Source organism: Chenopodium album, chromosome 5, assembly GCF_948465745.1.
Source record: "Chenopodium album chromosome 5, dcCheAlbu1.1, whole genome shotgun sequence".
Taxonomy (NCBI): Eukaryota; Viridiplantae; Streptophyta; class Magnoliopsida; order Caryophyllales; family Amaranthaceae; genus Chenopodium; species Chenopodium album.
In genome coordinates, this window is record NC_137838.1 from 73,202,934 (window position 1) to 73,222,352 (window position 19,419).

At 35.0% G+C, this 19,419-nt stretch overlaps 3 protein-coding genes across 3 annotated transcripts; 1 reads left to right on the forward strand and 2 right to left on the reverse strand.

The window, feature by feature from the left end:
* Positions 1-1,542: 1,542 nt before the first annotated feature.
* On the reverse strand, positions 1,543-4,413 carry LOC145632259 (large ribosomal subunit protein eL33y). The gene is made up of 4 exons (XM_081684583.1): positions 4,259-4,413; positions 3,377-3,605; positions 3,246-3,294; positions 1,543-1,778 (listed from the first exon to the last, which is right to left on the reverse strand). The coding sequence occupies exons 1-3, from the start codon at positions 4,324-4,326 to the stop codon at positions 3,253-3,255; spliced, it is 339 nt and encodes a 112-aa protein (XP_081540709.1). The 5' UTR covers positions 4,327-4,413; the 3' UTR covers positions 1,543-1,778; positions 3,246-3,252.
* A 3,350-nt stretch (positions 4,414-7,763) lies between these two features.
* Positions 7,764-17,908, forward strand: LOC145632260 (thioredoxin reductase NTRC-like). Its single transcript, XM_081684585.1, has 10 exons — positions 7,764-8,151; positions 9,556-9,763; positions 9,867-9,972; positions 11,741-12,006; positions 13,939-14,218; positions 15,204-15,311; positions 15,879-15,965; positions 16,068-16,172; positions 17,156-17,286; positions 17,547-17,908. Exons 1-10 carry the CDS (start codon positions 7,869-7,871, stop codon positions 17,605-17,607), a joined length of 1,635 nt encoding a protein of 544 aa, XP_081540711.1. The 5' UTR covers positions 7,764-7,868; the 3' UTR covers positions 17,608-17,908.
* Positions 17,909-18,499: 591 nt separating this feature from the next.
* LOC145632262 (small ribosomal subunit protein uS9) lies at positions 18,500-19,235 on the reverse strand. The gene has a single exon (XM_081684586.1). The coding sequence runs from the start codon at positions 19,116-19,118 to the stop codon at positions 18,672-18,674; it is 447 nt and encodes a 148-aa protein (XP_081540712.1). The 5' UTR covers positions 19,119-19,235; the 3' UTR covers positions 18,500-18,671.
* Between the last annotated feature and the right edge of the window lie 184 nt (positions 19,236-19,419).

The following is a 19,419-nucleotide window of genomic DNA, read 5'->3' on the forward strand; positions in this document are numbered from 1 at the left end:
CTGAACTGAACTGAACTGAACTGAACTGAGCTGAACTGAACTGAACTGAATTTCAATGGAACAGAACAGGCCCTAAGTCTTACAAATTAAACTAAATTTAAAAATAAAGTAGATTACAAAAAAAAATTGCCATAATCCTAAATATAAAGTAGTAAGTCATATAGATTGACATCTTAGATTTTTTGTAATTGAAGTTGGGGGTTCTAATAATTAAAAGTTATTTGTGAATAGTGTAGATAACAATGATTTTCAAAAAAAAAAAAAAAAAAAAAAAAAAAAGTGTAGATAACAATGACTTTTTTTTTTTTTTTGTACTTTTGAATTAATTGATAGGTTTAATGGAAATTTTAGGGATTTGAAAAGAAATTTCATATTATTTGCACTATTTACTTAATAACGGATACTTTGTATATGAATTTCTCTTAAAGTTGGGCAATGTTGAAGTCACAAAATTTTGGTGAATTTATTGGCGAAAAAGGTAGTCTTAGAACTTGTTCTTTTCATCTTATTACCAGAATTTGTTGAATCAAATTAGATCAGACCAACTCGTTTTATTTACGTTTGCTTATAAATAAATAACTTTAATTACTTTAATTTTGTATTAAAAAAAATTACAAAAATGAGATATATAGAAAGTAGACATTAATATGAATCTAACAAGACCCAATTTAATGATATTTTCATATACAATGCATCTCTTTCAAGGTCCTTTATTTAATCATCATATGAACTACACAGCCGTCCAGTTGGCAAGGAGATAGAGCATATGTTGCCATTGAAACTTCTTTGAGGTAATAAGAAAATTGATTATGAATATACATAATCTTGTAGGACGTTTACAACAAAAACAACCACTGAATATGGATCTCATTAGTTGTAAGGGTTTGGCAAAGCTTAAAGTAATTAGTCTTACAAGCCCTTACTAAGCAAAACTACCCGAAAATCCAATCCGGTACCTGATCCAAAAAGTAGGATACTCAATTCAAAATTCACATCGGTTGGATATGATTTAAAAAGTAATGGATGCCTAATAATCAATATAATAAGCTTTTTTTACTTAAATTATTTTCTCTAAAACCTAAACTCCTAAATTGTAAACTAAGGCCCTATTCTTTTGGACTAAGAGAATATGAACTGAATTGAAATGAGCTGAACTGAAAGAAATTTAGGTTAATAATTGAATTTAAAGAAACTAAGTTAAATTGAAACAAGCTGAACTAAACTAAAATGAAGTCCAAAAGAATAATTTAATTCACATTGGGTTTACTAAACCTTCTCAAGGTACGTATAATTTAATTCCTTTGTGCTCAAATTTCAGCTTTAACCTTGCCGATCAAAAAGTATTGGTCAATTTCGATCTACATTGTTATTCCCTCTTCAATACTAAACCAGGCAGGGCCTAAAGGTTAATCTTGGAGACCTGCTGAGCCATTGCATCGCGATTTAGCTTGTGATTTAGATGGTAAGTAATTAGACAACTACCTACAACAACGCAAATCAGAGGGTGATACCAACACAAAGTTCCCTCCATCAGATCAGGCATTTGAGAACAAACAGAAAACATCATTAACTTGGGGCAATAACTCTTTCGCCATTACACAAAACCAGCAGTATGTTCCAGAACCAAATGAATCATCCTAACACAAAAATTTTGACTTGAACAAAAAACTATCTTACTACAAACTAGATAAAATAGAAAATGGCTCGGCATGAAACTCCAGTGAACAGCTCTAGTCCAATAATTCCTCACTTTACCATCATCTTGCATATCCAACTTTCTGAAAGAGGTCATTTGGCAATCAGTTAGTCCTTGAATTTCGTTTAAATATCATTAGCTCAAACTAACCCAGCAAGTCCAGATGATACACACAAAAAAATCATACTATTGCCTGATTTGCATATCTTCATACAAATATAAGAGATTGTAAGCATGAAGAATAGTATGAAATTGTGAGATTTTGAGAAATTTGAAGTAACCCAACAACTCAGAAATAAGGATTAAGACATAGCAAAAAGGAAAATTTTACATCTGAAATAAAAGGACTGATTATAAAACAATCCATTCAAGGTCCGACCGAAGAATCGAATCCAAAACAGAGGTGTATGACTACTTGTTATGCTGTCAAAATAACGACTCTTTTGACAATGACAAGCTAAACAACACTATACAAGCATTCATCCTCCAATTCAAACAATCACAAAGAGTACCATATAACAACATAGAATGCAATAAATAATGCCATGTATTATATTAAAGTAGAGAGAATATAACTTGTAAAACAGTCACTCTTTTGGACTCAGGGAACATGTTCCCAAAATATAACCATCTAATCATGAAATGGCAACATAAATTCACTTCTGTACAACCATTCCATAATATCCAATAAACTACTTCCCTTTTGTTAGGGTGAAAAATCTCATTTTCACGATACGACAAAGAGCAAATCCAGCATAGTATAACACCTTAGAAAACAGTCACATAGACATTGCACTCCATAACGCTACAACATATTGGCACAAGAGATTGAACTAGCTAATTAACTAATAGTCACGGCATGGCAATATATAACACATACCCAAGTATCCAAAAACTGCTAAACCTTTACTAGAATTTGTCATTTGAATCTTTACATTCCTTTGTTTCTCCAAATTCCAACCAAGCACCAAAGGATTCATAATTACTTTTGATTAAATCAAGCAAGCACTGACAGATACATTTCTAATTAACAATAAAAGCTAGTTCTAATGACTTGATGAGCACTGTCCCAAACAGCCTCTCATGATATGCTTAATTTCAGAAGTATACTCAGAACTTAAGAGATGCATAGTTTCAAGTTTCGATTATATATCTTACACCCAACAAAATATATCTACTGAGTCTGAAGAATTTTAACATGGAACTTATACAACACAAAGCATAATAACAAGTCACTTCATCCTTCTGAGGCATCAGCTTCACAGTTACAAATTAAAACAGCATTAAGCATCACATCAGATCACATCACATTAAGCACAACATTTACTTCTACTCCCCTTCCCACATCACATTAATCACAACAATCCAAACATCAGTAAAAATGATACTATAAATTTTCTTTCATAACATCCATACAATTACACATTTTATATCGCCCAACATAAATTTATAAAAATACATACCAATCTACCAAACTGATCAATGGTATCAAATAAAAAAAATAAAAAATAAAAATAAAAAAAATAAAAAAATAAACATCACAAATTACCTTCTTCTTAGATGTTGCTGGGATACATCATAACTCTAACCTTGTCTCCCTACAATATTATTCAAAAAAATCAATAATTTCACCAAAATATGAAGTTGGATTAAAAAAAAGAGAGAGAGAAAGAAATATACCATAGACTTAGGGGGAAGGTTGGAAGTGAACTTAGCGCGAACAACACCACTGTTACCATGAGGCCTGCAAACCTTACCCCAAATGCAACGGTAGTGGGATCCATTCTTCTTAGTTTCAGCCTTGTAAATGTAAGCAATCCTCTTTCCCAAATACCATGCTACTTCTTCTTGTGTGTTCACTCCTTCGATTTGCACTAAGGATGTGTTTGGGTACTGGTTTGATTTCGACCTATTTTACATTCAAATGATCCATTTACAACTTAAGCAAACCAAACAATACCCAGAAAACCCGGGTTTAAGGCGGTCGAGTCGCAAAAATTATAGCTTGTTAGGCCAAAACCTAAGGAAAGTGCCGCCCCATTTCTCCATTGGAAAATTAACAGTTTTTCTCATTAAATCAAATGAAACTCTTTGAATTCTCTCCCATATTTCATGTTTTGATTCCCAAACAAAATAGTCTGTAATCAATAATCTCAATTAACATTCTCCTAAAATCTCTTTAGTCAATTATATCTTGAATTGACACCTCTATTAATCCCTTTTAATTCAATTTCTCAAACAACCCACCTAAAGTTAAAGTTTTTCAATGGCCAAATTTCCATATATTTATACCAGTATCAAAATCTCTCAATCACAAACTCTCACATTCTACAATATCGTTTCAATTCATTACAAAAAGGGGAAAAAATATCACTGCAGTTCAATTAAATTTCCAGGTTTTATCTATTTTGATTTCAACTAAAGATCAAAGCTTTAGATAAATTTCTGTCGAAAATAACAACGATGTAACAACTTTAATATAATGTAGATTAAATAATTGTTCTGTAAGAAAAATAAGATCGGAATTAATTGAAAAGAGAGAGAGAATAAAAGTGGATATACCTCTTGTAACCTAGGATTGAACCTCTGACATAGAGCCTAACACGCTCACCTTGACGTCCCTTCACCATTGTTGCGCAGCTTTCTCAGAGTGTGTGAAGAAGAGATTTTAGTTGCAGGAAAATGAGGAAGGCGATAAAGAAAAACCCTAGGAAACCTGTTTTTATAATCCTATTTATAATACGGGTTATGGGTTTGGTTTGTTTGAACTTGGTTTTAACCCATATTTTAACTGGATTTGGGTAACAACTAACAATGGGTTATGGGTTTGGTTTTTTTTTTTTTTTTTTTTTTTTATCATCGGACTTGTTATTGTAAAGTCTCAAGTTTATAATTTTGATAAATCTGATAAATGTTTATCAAATGACATTTTGGTAAAGAAAAGCCTTGGTTTCGTGCTACACGGTTAAAAAAAAAGTATTTATCTTTCATTTTAGGACATCTTATTGTCACGAATCGATAATTTTCTCGATACCCTGGCACAACAAGTCTTAAATGCATGAGAACCTCCCACCCTATGCATGTGTGCCTTATTTATGCATGTGTTTGCGGTGCAGATTAGTGTCATTACGTGTTGTTTCATTAGCTTGGTGTGCATATAGGGAAGACTAAATCGAGCCTCGGGGACTCAGGAATCGCATGGCGCGATTTGTGCTCATCCCATGACATGGCGCTCACGTATTCACGTTTGTGAATTGACGGTGTTGGTTAAAGTTTTCAATGATGTGAAAATGTTTACTTTTTTGCAATGGTAAGACCTTTAGTGATACATACATTCGGGGATTTTGACACAGGTGCACTCGTTGTCGAATTATGTTATTAAGTGTATCCTTCTTATGGGGACTCCTTCCTATTTTGGTCAATCTACTGGCCACCTCACGTACAATTGTCGATTTTGGAGTCTATTCTTATTGTAGTTGTTGTAAGACTGTTATATGGAAATAATAAATCTGTTTACAAATACTTGGCGTGATAATTTCTTATTCTAATCTAGAGAAAATTCTCAAGCTAATGTATTGTCGTCAATGGAGCCACAACAAGTAAATACCGAGTAAAAAGCAAGTATTATTCCAATATATATTATTATAAGTAGTTGTATTATTTTCCTAAATAACTTGCATTATAAGTGGATGAATTCACAATTAGTATTCTTCTTGCTCATGCATATTTAGCTCAAAAGGATGCACATCTATATCTATATCTATACTTCTATATCTATATCTATATCTATATCTATCTATACTTTAGTATTTAAAAACACAAACCGCAAATTTTTCATATGACACATGGCATTACAATTCACAAGTCACTCATCACCTCATATGCCATATGTTATCTCCCTTAATATTTATGTTTAAGTCTTTATGCATTATACAACTTTCAAATTCAAGTAAGAAAATGAAGTGTTTCATTTCCACCGTAATAAAATAATGTTTTAATTAATACACATTACATAAACATATAAATTATGATAAAAATTGTCTTTTCATCTCCTAGACTTTAAATATAATTTAAAATAATATGTCATTTTATATCCCACAATCTTCACGTATATTTATCTAACTAAATTCATTAATCTTCTTTCACGATTCTACCCTCTCTCTTTTTTTCCTTTTAAATTTGGAAATGAAACAATCTTCCTACATATGAAAATAATTAACCCAAGTAACAACACGTGCATTGAACGGGCCAAAAAGCTAGTTTAGCTTAATACCTGTAACAACAGAGGATGAGGGAGAGAATAGAGGGGTCTTAAAGCTGATGAGTAAATGGAGAAATATTATGCATAGTTTGAAGTAAATTCATGCACAATTAGTTTACAATTTAGGTTATTTTAGAATTTAACACCACATAAAAACGCGAAAATTGTTTTTAACACCCCCATAAAAAATGGATTTTAACACCAGATAAATTTCCAAAAATTTGGTATTACCACCACTTAACTGATTCCGTTTAGGAATCCGTTAAGTGGACCCATAAGCCACGTGTCGTGTTATTATTGGCCAAAAAAAGAAAAAAAAAAGAAAAGAAAAAAAGAAAAAAAAAGAAAAACCTAAAACTACCCAGCCACCACCGCCCTCTCCCCAACCCAACACTGCCTCCCCGAACCCACCATCGGCGTCGCACCACCGGGCCCAACCCACCTGAACCCTCCCCCTCCCTTTCCCGCAACCCTGTCGCCCCCGAAAACAACGAAACCCGAAACCCAAAACCCTCATTACCCAAAACGGCCACGAATTTGGCCACAAATGACCGAAATCGGCCGGTTTTGGGGCTCAGTGGCCTTAACCGGCCCATTTCGGCCTTTTAAGGCCGGATTCACGGCCTTTTAAGGGGTACGAGGGTTTGGTGGTTTTTAGGGGCGACACAGTTGCGGGATAGGGAGGAGGAGGAGGGTTTAGGTGGGTTGGGGCTGGTGGTGCGACGCGGGTGATGGTTTCGGGGAGGGCAGTGGTGAGTTGGGGGGAAGGTGGTGGTGGCGCGGGGGTGGTGGCTGGGGTAGTTTTAGGTTTTTTTTTTTTATTTTATTTTTTTTATTTCTCTTTTTTGTTTAAACAAATAAATTGCTGACAATCTGACATGTGTTACTGTTGGCCACACTTAACGAAATTTTTGGATGGAAGCCGTTAAGTGGTGGTAATACCAAATTTTTGGAAATTTATCTGATGTTAAATTCCATTTTTTTTATGGGGTTGTTAAAATCAATTTTCGCGTTTTTGTGAGGTGCTAAAATCTAAAATTTCCTAAAATTTATGCACAATTAATTCAAGGTTTTTTTTCGGTAGAACACATTGATGTATATAGAGGATAAGGGAGAGAGAGAAGTAGGCTGTATTAGGTGAATGAACAAGTGGAGTAAATATTTTGCATATTTAGAAGTAAAATCATGCAAATTTTATTCAAATTTTATGCATGCACATCGATTTTGAGTAAAAAAATATTTGCATATTCAGTTCAAAAATTATGCACATTCAGTATAAAAATTATGCACGTAAAATTCTTCTCACCCTTCTCATTTTTAGGACCCTCTCTCTCTCAAATATATATATATATATATATATATATATATATATATATATATATATATATATATATATATATATATATATATATATATATATATATATATATATATATATATATATGAGCTTCGTTTTAATTTAAGTGTCCCAATTTTTTTTTTAGAGCAAAGTGTCTCAATTTAAAACAAAGAGAGTATTTGTTTAATAGAAGAGAGTATTACTTTTGACTATTTTGATTAATTTGAAACTTTTAAGTTTTTTTTTTTGGGGTGTTTCACGTAGTTTACTCTTTGGGATAATACGGATTCAAATATCAGTTATAGGGGTTCCAATTCTCTGCTAATTATTATTACGAGGAATCGAACACGCGACCTTCCCTACTAAGTATAGCCCCGATAACCACTACAAGCACAATTCCGTAACACAGGAAGGGAAGATAATGTAGTGGCTGAGATCTCTCGCAAGTCAAAAGCGTTATCTTTTGGAACTCAAACAGCCTCTCCTCTACAAACACTTGCCATTATTCACACAACTTTCAGTGATAAGCAGAGCTTTGCTTGCTTGCTTACATCTTGTATGCTCCCAAGCAAATGACGACTCGGATAATGGGACTCGGCGTTGGACTCGGTACTTCAACCCAGTCCCCTCTAACTTCATCTTCTTCCTCATTTTCTCTCTCTTCAACCCTTTCAACTTCTCTTCGAACTAGTAGCAGTAATCTGCTCTTTGTAAATACTTGCTTCAATCGTCGATTAAGTATCCGAGTCAACTCAGTTCGAGTTTCCTGCAACTCCCTGAGTTTAAGTAAATCTTCTTCAGCTCTTCGTGTTCGAGCTTCTGCTGCTTCCTCTCAAGACCCCCAATCTCCTCAAGGTTTGATTTTTTCAAATTTTATTATGTTTCTGGATTTTATTTTTCTAGTAATTGCAATGATGCGAACTGGGTTTTATAAATTTGGATTGAAAAAATGGTGGTTTTTAAGAATTGTTAGAAATGGGTAGTATCTTATTTGTAATTTTTTTTGGGGGTAAACTATTAACTGCAATGTTGAGAACTGTATTCTGGAAATTGAGGTTGAAGAAATGGTGGGATTTCTAAGAATTGTTAAATTTGCTTGAATTTGGTATTATATTGTCCTTTTAATTGAAAGGCGCCATTTTTTTTAGAATGTAAAGTTGACCATAGTCCATGGTATGATATTGAAGTTGATAGATTGGTTTGAAGTGAAGAATTATTGTGAAATTGGGTTGAATATGAGTAATGTATGTGTAAATTTGTGAATAAGAATGTGTCAAATGAAGCCTAGATATGTACCCAACAAGATAAATGCTTGCCCCAAGCAAGCGTGTGCTGTTCCCTCATCTTCAGAGTATGATGATATAAGTTTCATCGTCTAAAAGTTGATTGTATTAAAAGCACGTGGTGTAGTTATTTCGATCGCTACATGGAAGTATGATGACATATAGTTTAGGTGAGGGTTCTTAATATGAATGTGTATCTTGGAGTTAGTAATAGCACTAAGTTGACTTTGTCTCTAACTGTTTTCACTATAATTCATTTGTACAAGAAGTGCTAAGTGTTACCACGGAAGTTCTTTTGAGACACAATTTGATGCATTGAGCACAATTTATGTGCACTGATCCTTTGACTTCACAATTTGATGCATATACCACGGAAGGCCTTCAACAATTATTAAGTTGACAAGGAGAAAATTTGACCCTTCTTTGGTATGGTTTGCAATAAGATGAGGCCAGGTGAACTGGTAAATTGTTGACAAGTAGCTTTTGGAACTAACTTCTTTGTTCGGCCACATGTTTTTATCCAATTTAACTTATGGAGATGTGGCATAATTTGACTAGTAAATGCAATTGACAGTAAAAGAATTTGCGGGGATTGAATATATTATGTGGCAATTAGTAACTATGGATATATTAGTTGTGAAAATCAAGAGTTGCTATTATTTGACATAGTATGCTAACAATGACTAATTACTCTGAAATTTATGACCAACCCAAGATGTTGAATTGCAACTTCCACACTTTCATTTAAGAGTGTTGGGGTGTAGAATTTTATAGTGTTATTGTTTGGAAGGACTGTATAATCTTGAGTTAGTGCAGAAACTGGAAGCCCTTATCTTTGTGCTTTTAAATGATTAATTTTGTGTTCCAGTTGTTTGGGCTTTGACTTAACTGAGATTGTTGGGATAATGTATCTTATTCAGCTGTGTGCTTGAGAAGTGGAAGTCCTTGTATAATGCTATCTACTTATAACTTGCAGGGTCAGGTGTTGAGAATGTGGTGATAATTGGCTCAGGTCCTGCTGGATATACGGCGGCAATTTATGCTGCCCGTGCTAACTTGAAACCAGTGGTCTTTGAGGGATTCCAAGCAGGCGGTGTACCTGGTGGACAGTTGATGACCACCACAGAAGTAGAGAACTTCCCAGGGTTTCCTGATGGAATTACTGGCCCTGATCTAATGGATAGGTGAAGATTTGAACTATAAAATTTTCTAATTTAAAATATATAAGTGTCATAAAGAGAAATTTAACTGTTGAAGTTCCTAACTTGAATTTCTTTCTGGATGTAGAATGCGGCGACAAGCAGAAAGATGGGGAGCAGAGTTGCATCAAGAAGATGTTGAATTACTTGATGTAAAAAATAGTCCATTTACTGTGCGGAGCAGTGAGCGTGAGGTGAGATTTTTCGTACTGTTGCTCTGTCATCATCTATTTAAGTTAGGGCATCTCATATGTGCTCTTTTTCTACTTTTGTGAATGAGATATATGTTTTAAGTTCTGATAGGTTTGGGGGTGGTTCAGGGTGGTATTGGCTAGTATTGCGCTTTGGAGTGTAGTTGTGATGCTTAGACAGGCTAAACATTATGATTGAGTTCCTTCATGAGCTTCCAGAAATATTGCTGTTCTGCCATCATCTATTTAATTTGGATTGATCAATTTTTGAGATGATGATGGACCAAGTAACTGGGTGGATTTTTGGGCATGATATCAACCTCTTTCTTTTCTTTTTGCATTTTCCTGGCCTCTTTATAGCACTGTCTACTGTACAAAACACACCTATCATAATTAGACAGAAATCTTGCCTCTTAACTTCCACACCCTGCTTAATTCACTTGATAGAAGTTGGGGATCTAGCATTCTATTAGAGTTGCTAAATTGGATGTGGATTCTTTGCTTTCATATATTATAAGTGGCTCCGTTTTATGGGGAGGAATAACTTGACTGTATACATGGAACTTTTAGTAATGAATATGCCTTGAATTGTTGATTGAGTAGTTGGGCTATATATGATGAGATACATACATGACCATACACCATATAGGACACATCTGTGTACCATATTACTACTCAGCAATACACACGATTACATGACCTTGTGCTTCATAGTACAGAATCATGTGTAGTCGGTACTACTGCTCAGCAATACACACGACCATGTGATTTATAGTACACAACCATGTTTAGTAATATGCTTCTGTGCAATAGTGCGCAACTATGAAACTCATGCGCTCATGCTTCGCGCGACTCTGTTATTGGGCTGCGGTTTTCTGTTTGGGCCTTAGCGCAATTTCGTTTCCATTTTGGGAGTAGTCTAGCTGTGATTATGTTCATTATCAATCTGGAATATGTACTTCCTCAAGAGTAATAAAAATTTTCATCTCGCCTGACATTGGACATTGCCAATGCATTGTTGATGAACCACATAAATCCGTGTTCTTTTGTTTGTTGATTTCATTATCTTTCTTGCATCCGTTATAACAGGAATTATTTGTGATGATCCGCTAGAACGACCTATAGATTATAAGGCATAGACCACATGATCACAAATGATATAGCGGTTTCATCAAAATAGGCTGAATTTCTAGGAGGATAGATATGCAATCATAAATCATCAATGTATAAAATGGCAAGAGTGTTTAGTGATTCAGATATCAGGTTTAGATGGTAGTTTGATGACTGGAATGTTAGAATTCTATGAATGTGAGTGATACAAAGGCTCAAGTCCTATTACAATCATTTTGTTTTACAATGTTCCAAACACTCCAAAGTTCCAAACTACATAAGAAGATGACATGTTAGTGCATTGTGGCACAGTGTCAACTTAGAAAGGGGAGATATGTGGGAAGATATCTTGTCTTTGCCATGTATTTTAAGAATAGTATAGGTATGTGACTTATTTTATTTTCCATGATATGAATTTAATGTTTTATGGACGGAGTGAGTAATTTCTGAATTTCCTTCTTTCTAAACAAGTCAATTGGTACATTCTACCTTGTTACAAAAAGGTTTAAAGCTCTTCTTTTTTAATTAAAAGCCTTACATGTGAAGAAAGTTGATGTGCATCTTGATGCTTTAATCTGGCCTTTAGGATTTTTTGGTTTGTTGCCTATGATCGACTACTGATTGAATTTAATAAAAAATTCTTTATCATATTCATTCTCAGATAAAATGCAATTCTGTGATTGTTGCCACGGGAGCTAATGCTAAGAGGCTTCGGTTGCCTCATGAAGATGAGTTCTGGAGCAGAGGAATAAGTGCATGTGCAATATGTGATGGGGCATCACCATTATTCAAGGGTCAAGTCCTTGCTGTGGTTGGAGGAGGTGATACAGCTACTGAGGAAGCGATTTATCTGACCAAGTATGCTCGTCATGTTCATTTACTTGTGCGCCGAAATGAATTGAGGGCATCTAAAGCTATGCAAGATAGGTCAGTGTTCATTATGCCTTCATTGAACTTCATCACTTCTTATTGCATTAATATGAGTGTCTGAACAGAGTTTATTGCCATCACTTTTTTTTTTTGGTCTTGCCAGTTTCAAATAGTGTTGTCTTGCCAGGTTCGAGATGAGCTATAATGTTATATTATGAGAGCTATTCTAACATTTTAATAAGAGTATGGTTTGGAATACTTAGTTCAGACTCTAGATCCATTGGGACCTGGCTGCAAAAACCGTGTGTGTCTACCCATACGCCCCCTAGTTTCTAGGTATTCTTAGCTCCATCTCTGCTTGAAGCAATTGTGTCAAATGTTGCCACTGCAGGCCTTTTATTATTATTTTATTTTGCCTTAAATAATTAGCATTGTAGTCTCTTCATCAAGTTGCTATTTTGTTGATGTGCAAGTAATGGTAGTTGTATTCATCATCTTTCATTTAATGGGAAAAGTAGAGTGATTAACTTTGGAGTTCAAGATTGATTAATGCAGATAAAACAAACAAATAGTTTCTTATGTGCATATGATTGGAGTTCCAAAATCATTGTGGCTATTATCCCTTAATTTGTTAAAATCATAGGCCTACAGGAGTGCTTTAAAATGTATATTTCTTCATTGTGTTGTTCTTCACCCTTAAACAAGCCATTATTTCAATAATGTCATCGGATACTTCACCCTTTGTTTACGAAATAAAAAGATTGTACATGTTGAAGAGCAAACAAAGAGTAAAGTAGGAACAAAAGGTGAATTCAATTATAACAACTTCTAACAACTTAACAAGTGCTACAAAAATTAACCAAATTGCTTTGAATCAATAAAATAGATAAACTTTTAAACCCCTGAAGCTCAGCCACTTCTGCTGCCAACAAAGCTAAATATATTTTTATATCTTATCAAAAAGTGAACCTTATCATCGAGGAATGCTGATAAATGAACCTGGGATTAATCGAATCAGTGCTCACCAGTCACCAGTCACCAGTCACCAATATGTAGAAGACAATGACTGTCTAATGGTCTATGTGTTGATATTCATGCGATAATTTTATGGTGATGGAAGGTTATATTTTGCTAGCAGATTTGTTCTTATTTTGGAATGTGTATCTGTTGTTTGGTTTTTTTCGGGCTACATTGTTAATAATAGTTGGGATTATTGAAATCCAAAATAGAAATCAAAATCGTTCTTTGTCCAATAAAATATGTGGACATGGGGAGGGGCTGCATAGCAGTAGTTTGGAATCTTGGATTATTTACCTCTAAAATTCTTTTTACCTTAAATTTTTAGTATACCATCCCTAATAACTCGATGTTTTGTTTCTAAATTTTTTCCCTTCCTCATATACTTCCATTTTCTCACCATTCTCCCTTTCAACTTCTGTTCTCCTAACTTCTTGTTTTCTTTCCTTTTTTCCTTTATATATTTATGTATGTTATTCTATAATAGGAAATATGTTGAGAGGAAAAGTTTGGCAAAGTGGTAGCATTGCCTTAGAAAAAAGCATGTTCCAAACTGTTTGAGAAGGGGGTTATCTATGCTAAGGGTTTATTTTTATCCCCCTTTTTAGGATTATTTGACTTATTTCTAATTTCTCTATAATAAATGTATGTGTTAAAATACTTCCTTGCCGGCCATAAAATGATATACTGTCATCTGCCTTCAAAATGCTGTACCCACAACAACAACAACAACAAAAATAAAAAAATAAGAAAATAATAATAAAATAAAAAAAGAAAGAAAAATAAATAAAAGGAACTGCCTCATCAAGGACGTTTGCCTTTTAGCAATTATTTGACCGGTTCATGGTGTTACAACCTGGGCGCATCTCTTTGTGTCTAGATAAGTTTACCAGAAAAGTCGATTTATTGAGTTTTCAAGTTTTCAACTATCTGAACGTTTGTTTAACAGGTTGATTATGGCGAATGTTTCAGAGTTTTCAACAACCCAAACATCACCGTGCACTTCAACACAGAAACTTTGGATGTGGTTGGCAATGCTAAAGGCCAAATGTCTGGCGTCCTGACTCGAAGAGCTGATACTGGTGAGGAATCTGTGATCGAGGCCAAAGGTTTATTCTATGGCATTGGGCATTCTCCAAACAGCCAATTGCTGGAAGGTCAAGTTGAACTTGATAGTGCAGGCTATATTTTAGTGAAGGATGGCACTGCAAGCACCTCAGTAGAAGGTGTTTATGCAGCTGGAGATGTACAGGTACTGTTCTCTGTATTTAATTTCATTTGCATTACTAGAGTAATATTGTTATTTTCTTTACTTTGACCTTGAGTACTATTTATTAGAGTTTCTAAAAAATGATGAAGTTGAGGTTGGTTGGGAGAAAATAAGTATGTTGGTGGGATGATGTGGCTATTATACTAATAGCAAACTCCGCATCCATGAATTGGGAGTATTTTAAAATCACACCTAATCTGGAATATTCAGTATGCTCTTGAGGTTTGATATCTTTTAGCCAAAATGCCTTTATGAATGACAGATTGCTATCAGACGACGTAACATATCTAGTCTAACTTCATCTCCAATTCATATTGACCCCTGTAAGCCCCAAGTTCAATCATCATTCCTCCTTTTATTCTTAAATTTTCTCTTCCCAAAATTTCTCTATTTTGGATTTCAAAAAGTTCCTCTATCACCATTGAATAATTGGCGTGGTCTTAAAATCTTGATATAGCAGAGATTTATTTTGTTGATTTTAACCTCATTGTATCTTGTAGTAGCTGGTCAACAATTTGAATGAAAAATAAGATATTTTTTAACTATGGTTTTCAGACTCCAATTAATCTTAACATAAAATGGGTTTTTTTTTTTTTTTTTTTTTTTTTTTTTTTTTTTTTTTTTTTTTTTCGGGAGAGCACTGGTTATGTTGCCTATAAATTTTTTAATTACATTGCAAAATGATGTTTCAATTAAAAATTGCCGAACACCATAAATCCTAAAATTAAATGTTTGCTAGCAAATCCTTCATTGGCGTAGAGCCGTAGATGGTCTTTACTACCAAGAATTAGATTTAGGGTTTCGATATGATAATAATGATATGCATACTATTTGATCTGAACTTTACCTGGTAATAGAAATTTTTTGGATGAAAGTTGTCTGGTTACTGCATTATACATTTAAGTGATGCTTCAAGCTATAACTATCTTAGTCTGAAAAGTTCTTACACGAGTAATTGGACAAGCAGGATCACGAGTGGAGACAGGCAGTTACTGCAGCTGGATCTGGGTGTGTTGCTGCTATGTCAGTTGAAAGATATCTTACAAGCAAGAATATTCTAATTGAGTTTCATCAGGTACTTAATCAACTAAATTGTTCACTTAGCTTACATACTCCATGGAACTTTACTGCATAATTTATCAAATAAAAGACAGTACTCCGTAGTAGGTATTTATTATGTCCTCTTCTAAGCTCTATTATCTATTTTTAAACATACATGTTTGCTTGAGCTGTTAAATCGAGACTAATGTCCATGAATGTTTTTGATGTTGAATGGCCTATAATATACCAATTTCTATGCTTCTTTCTTGATTTGTATTTTGTAAATTTTTCACCTCTTACCCCATTTAAGTATTTTCAAAATCTGTCTGCTCTATCTATTGCTACGTAGTAATAAGGGAACAGGAGGGATGCTTTTAATGCCATGTAAGAGTAAAGGCAAAATGGTGATCTTATAATCAGCCGTCATTTCTGTGCTATTTGTCTACATCTAATGCCTTCTTCTGTGACCTTATGTTGACAGAAAGTTTGCGTACATTGCCTCTTCGTATAATATTACAGCTTGAATTATATTGACGTTAGCATACTCTATGTTAAGTTTCAAATTTAAGAAATTCATGCTTCAATCACTACTTTTTTACAGCCACAAAGAGAAGAGGCTAAAAAGGAACTTACTCCTCGTGATGTACAAGAGGGTTTTGATATTACCTGCACCAAGCACAAAGGCCAGGTGTCTTTTCACAACCTCGTTACTACCCTTGATGGCATGTGATTTTCTATTTTTTTCTCAACCATATTTATTCATTTAGTTGATTCTGCTTTTCATTGGCAGTATGCTTTACGGAAGTTGTATCATGAAAGCCCGAGGCTTGTATGTGTTCTCTATACATCACCAACTTGTGGACCATGTAGGACCTTGAAACCAATACTTAACAAGGTATGGTTACTCAAAATCTATATGTATGTATACGTAGATTATAGTTTGCAGTATGAATTGGAAAGGACATACAACTGTGTACACTGCTCGTAGTACTTCTGATGCATATTATGGGGTTGAAAATGGTCAGAATTTTGTGTTTGGAAGGCAGATTGAGTGGGAATGATTTTTGACTTTCTGAATGTTTTTGAGTGATGGTGCAATTTCGCAGTCACCTTCCCTTCTCTGCCCCCCACTGGCTACATCAATCATTACCACCTACGTCATGCTACTGTCCATATCTAACAACTAAAACCTCGCCATCCTCAGCCCACCACATCAATCTAACCACTACTACCATACCTCTGATCTCATCCCACCACCATCAGCAGCTGCATCCTACTGTCCCCACCTAACCACCACCAAATATGGGACTGAATGTAGACAGGTAAAGAAAAAAGATTTAGAAATTGCACCACCACCAAGATTATTGTAAAGATGAAATGTTCCAGATCTGAAATCTCTCTTTATCTCAGAAGCAATACTGCAAAGGAGGTGGTGCGTGACTGCGTGATGGATGTGGTGGGAGCGATGGTGGTTTATGGATCTAGTGATTAGGGTGGAGGAGAAAGGAATTAGATTTGAGGGTCAAGGTGTTGGCGGTGTTTGCATTTTATGGGTGGGTGGTTTTGGTGGGTTAGGGGTGATGGGTTTCAGTGGGAAAGATTGTGGTTTCCCATGAGGATGGCTGATGTAGGTGGGGACCGTGGGGGTGAGTAGTTGTTTTAATGGGGAGGGTGATGGTGGGTTATGGACATGGTGGTTTGGGGTTGGGTTAAAGATAGAGAAGGATTTTATTAGGAAGGGCGGAAGGACTTGTTGATTAAGGGCACATGTGTCGTTTTGTAGTATAGTTAAAAACTATTTATAGTTTGGTCAAGTATTGTGATTTCCATATTATTATACACCTTTACCTTGTATAAAATTTTCTCTTGTAATGGCAGGTGATTGATGAATATGACCAGAGCGTTCATTTAGTTGAAATAGACATCGAGGAAGATCAGGAGATAGCAGAGGCTGCTGGAATTATGGGTACACCTTGTGTACAATTCTTCAAGAACAAGGAAATGATTAGGTTGGTCATCTAACCTGTAGAGTAGAGTCCTTCACTGTTATATGTATGCGACATCATTCTCCATTCCCTGTCTTGGTGTTCTGATGACCTGACCTTTTCCCACAAATGTTTTGATATCATCGCTTTCTGTTAGTTCTTCCATAAAATAAGGAACTCAGTAATTAGGGTGTGGAGAATTTTTGTGGTTGTCACAGCTAATTAGCAACGGGTTCTCTGAATACACAATTGACTGAACATGAGCTATTTTTATGCATTTCCAGGTCTATTCCAGGAGTCAAAATGAAGAAAGAGTACAGAGAATTTATAGAGGCAAATAAGTAAGGTCACTTCATCTTGGCAAATACCATTGCTTTGCGGTTCAATTTTGTACCTCTTCAGCCATATTCTTGACAAAAATGTTGTCGTATTTGTACATTAAGGAGAATTTTTGGAACACCTTATTCGTATATTAGGCATTTTTAGCCCTCAATTTTTGACTTCGGGTTTGCAAATTCTTGTCTTTCTTTGGACAAATCGACAACTTTGTGAAATCATTACAGCTACCAATTGTTGTGTAGCATATGTGCCAGTTTTATGACTATTTAATTTCCTTAATGATGTATGTGGTTTTATTTTTCTTTTCCTTTGACGTAAAGGATGCTCTTATCTAGCAGCATACTTATGGGTATAATGAAATAATGAATGTTTCTAATGGCGATACATCTCTACTACCATGTGTATTTATTTTGTATATATCAAAGAATCTTGTTTCTTTCGACGGGCAAACTTAGATGTTGGTTTGAGCAGAAGACTTTGGTACAGAGTAGTAGAGAAGCAACACTACATTACTTAGAGCATTTACGGAATATTTTCGTGTAAAAAAATTGCTCAGTCCATTCCTTACGACATTGCACCAAATGAGAACCGGTACAGAGTAGTAGTTGATTCGCTTGATTGTTACATACATACCAGAAGACTAGGAAAGCATCTTTTGTGTACTCATGAGTGTAGCTAGTTCGTGAACTATTCGAACTCGTTTGAAATTTCTAAGAGCTAACAACAGGATAACTCGTGAACATGCTTTCGATACACGAAACAATATTGAATTAGGGCCCGCTCTCATTGACTGAAATGAACTGAACCAAATATGATTGTTATGGCAAGTTGAATACGAGTTTAAGCTTGAGCAACTCAATCTCAAACATTAAAAACCATAACCAAAACATTTACGATATCATCAAAATATAAATCTGACGATTTATCAAAACTTTCAAGTACTTACAAAATCAAAAATTAGGGTTTCAAGTTTCTTTCAACTAACAACAAACAGAGCTCATAATCATTAAAAATAACACTAACAATCCATAATAAACTCAGAAATCCGCCATTAAAACAAGGTATGTTCTTCAACGGTAAGACTTCTGGAACCTAGCACGAGCACCACGACCACCAAACTTCTTAGGCTCACAACGACGAGGATCAGCAACAAGCAAAGTACGATCATACCTTACAAGAATATCTTTGATCTCCTTTTTCGTTTGTTCATCGACGAATTTCTGGTTGTACGCAACAAGAGCTTTAGCAATACTCTGTCGAATGGCGTAGATTTGAGAAGTGTGACCTCCTCCTTTGACGCGGATTCTCATGTCGACGCCATTGAAGCGCTGACGACCGAGTAGAAGGATTGGTTCGAACACCTTGTATCGGAGGATTTCCGGTTGAACTAGCTCGATTGGTGTGCCGTTGATCTTGATTAGACCTCGGCCTTCTTTGCAGTAGGTGACTGCGACGGCGGTCTTCTTGCGACCGAAGCATTGGACTGAGTGGAGTTGTTTGGGGGCTGGAGTCGCCATTGTTGGAGAATTCAAGCTTTTTTCAGAAATGAGTTGGGGGTTATATTAGGATTAGGGTTTTGTGGGAGAAATTAGGGTTCTGAGGTGCTAGTTTTGGGCTTAGGGTAATATAAGGAACCACTTTTAAAATGGAGGGAGTTATTTCAACGATCCACTAAACTATTCCCATAGGATTTGTACCACAAATGCTCTCAATATTATATTATTAATCTTGTCACAAATTCGTAAAAGTTATTGCTTGAAAAATTAAGGAATTGAACACGAAAAAAAAGGAAAATTGTTAAGGGATTACTACTCGTTT

Coding starts and splice junctions, on each gene's coding strand:
- LOC145632259 (XM_081684583.1), bottom strand. CDS start 4,326: ATGGTGAAGGGACGTCAAGGTGAGCGTGTTAGGCTCTATGTCAGAGGT. Junction 3,606..4,258: donor TCAATCCTAGGTTACAAGAG/GTATATCCACTT, acceptor AATGTAAAATAG/GTCGAAATCAAACCAGTACC. Junction 3,295..3,376: donor ACCTTCCCCCTAAGTCTATG/GTATATTTCTTT, acceptor ATAATATTGTAG/GGAGACAAGGTTAGAGTTAT.
- LOC145632260 (XM_081684585.1), top strand. CDS start 7,869: ATGACGACTCGGATAATGGGACTCGGCGTTGGACTCGGTACTTCAACC. Junction 8,152..9,555: donor AGACCCCCAATCTCCTCAAG/GTTTGATTTTTT, acceptor TATAACTTGCAG/GGTCAGGTGTTGAGAATGTG. Junction 9,973..11,740: donor TGCGGAGCAGTGAGCGTGAG/GTGAGATTTTTC, acceptor ATTCATTCTCAG/ATAAAATGCAATTCTGTGAT.
- LOC145632262 (XM_081684586.1), bottom strand. CDS start 19,118: ATGGCGACTCCAGCCCCCAAACAACTCCACTCAGTCCAATGCTTCGGT.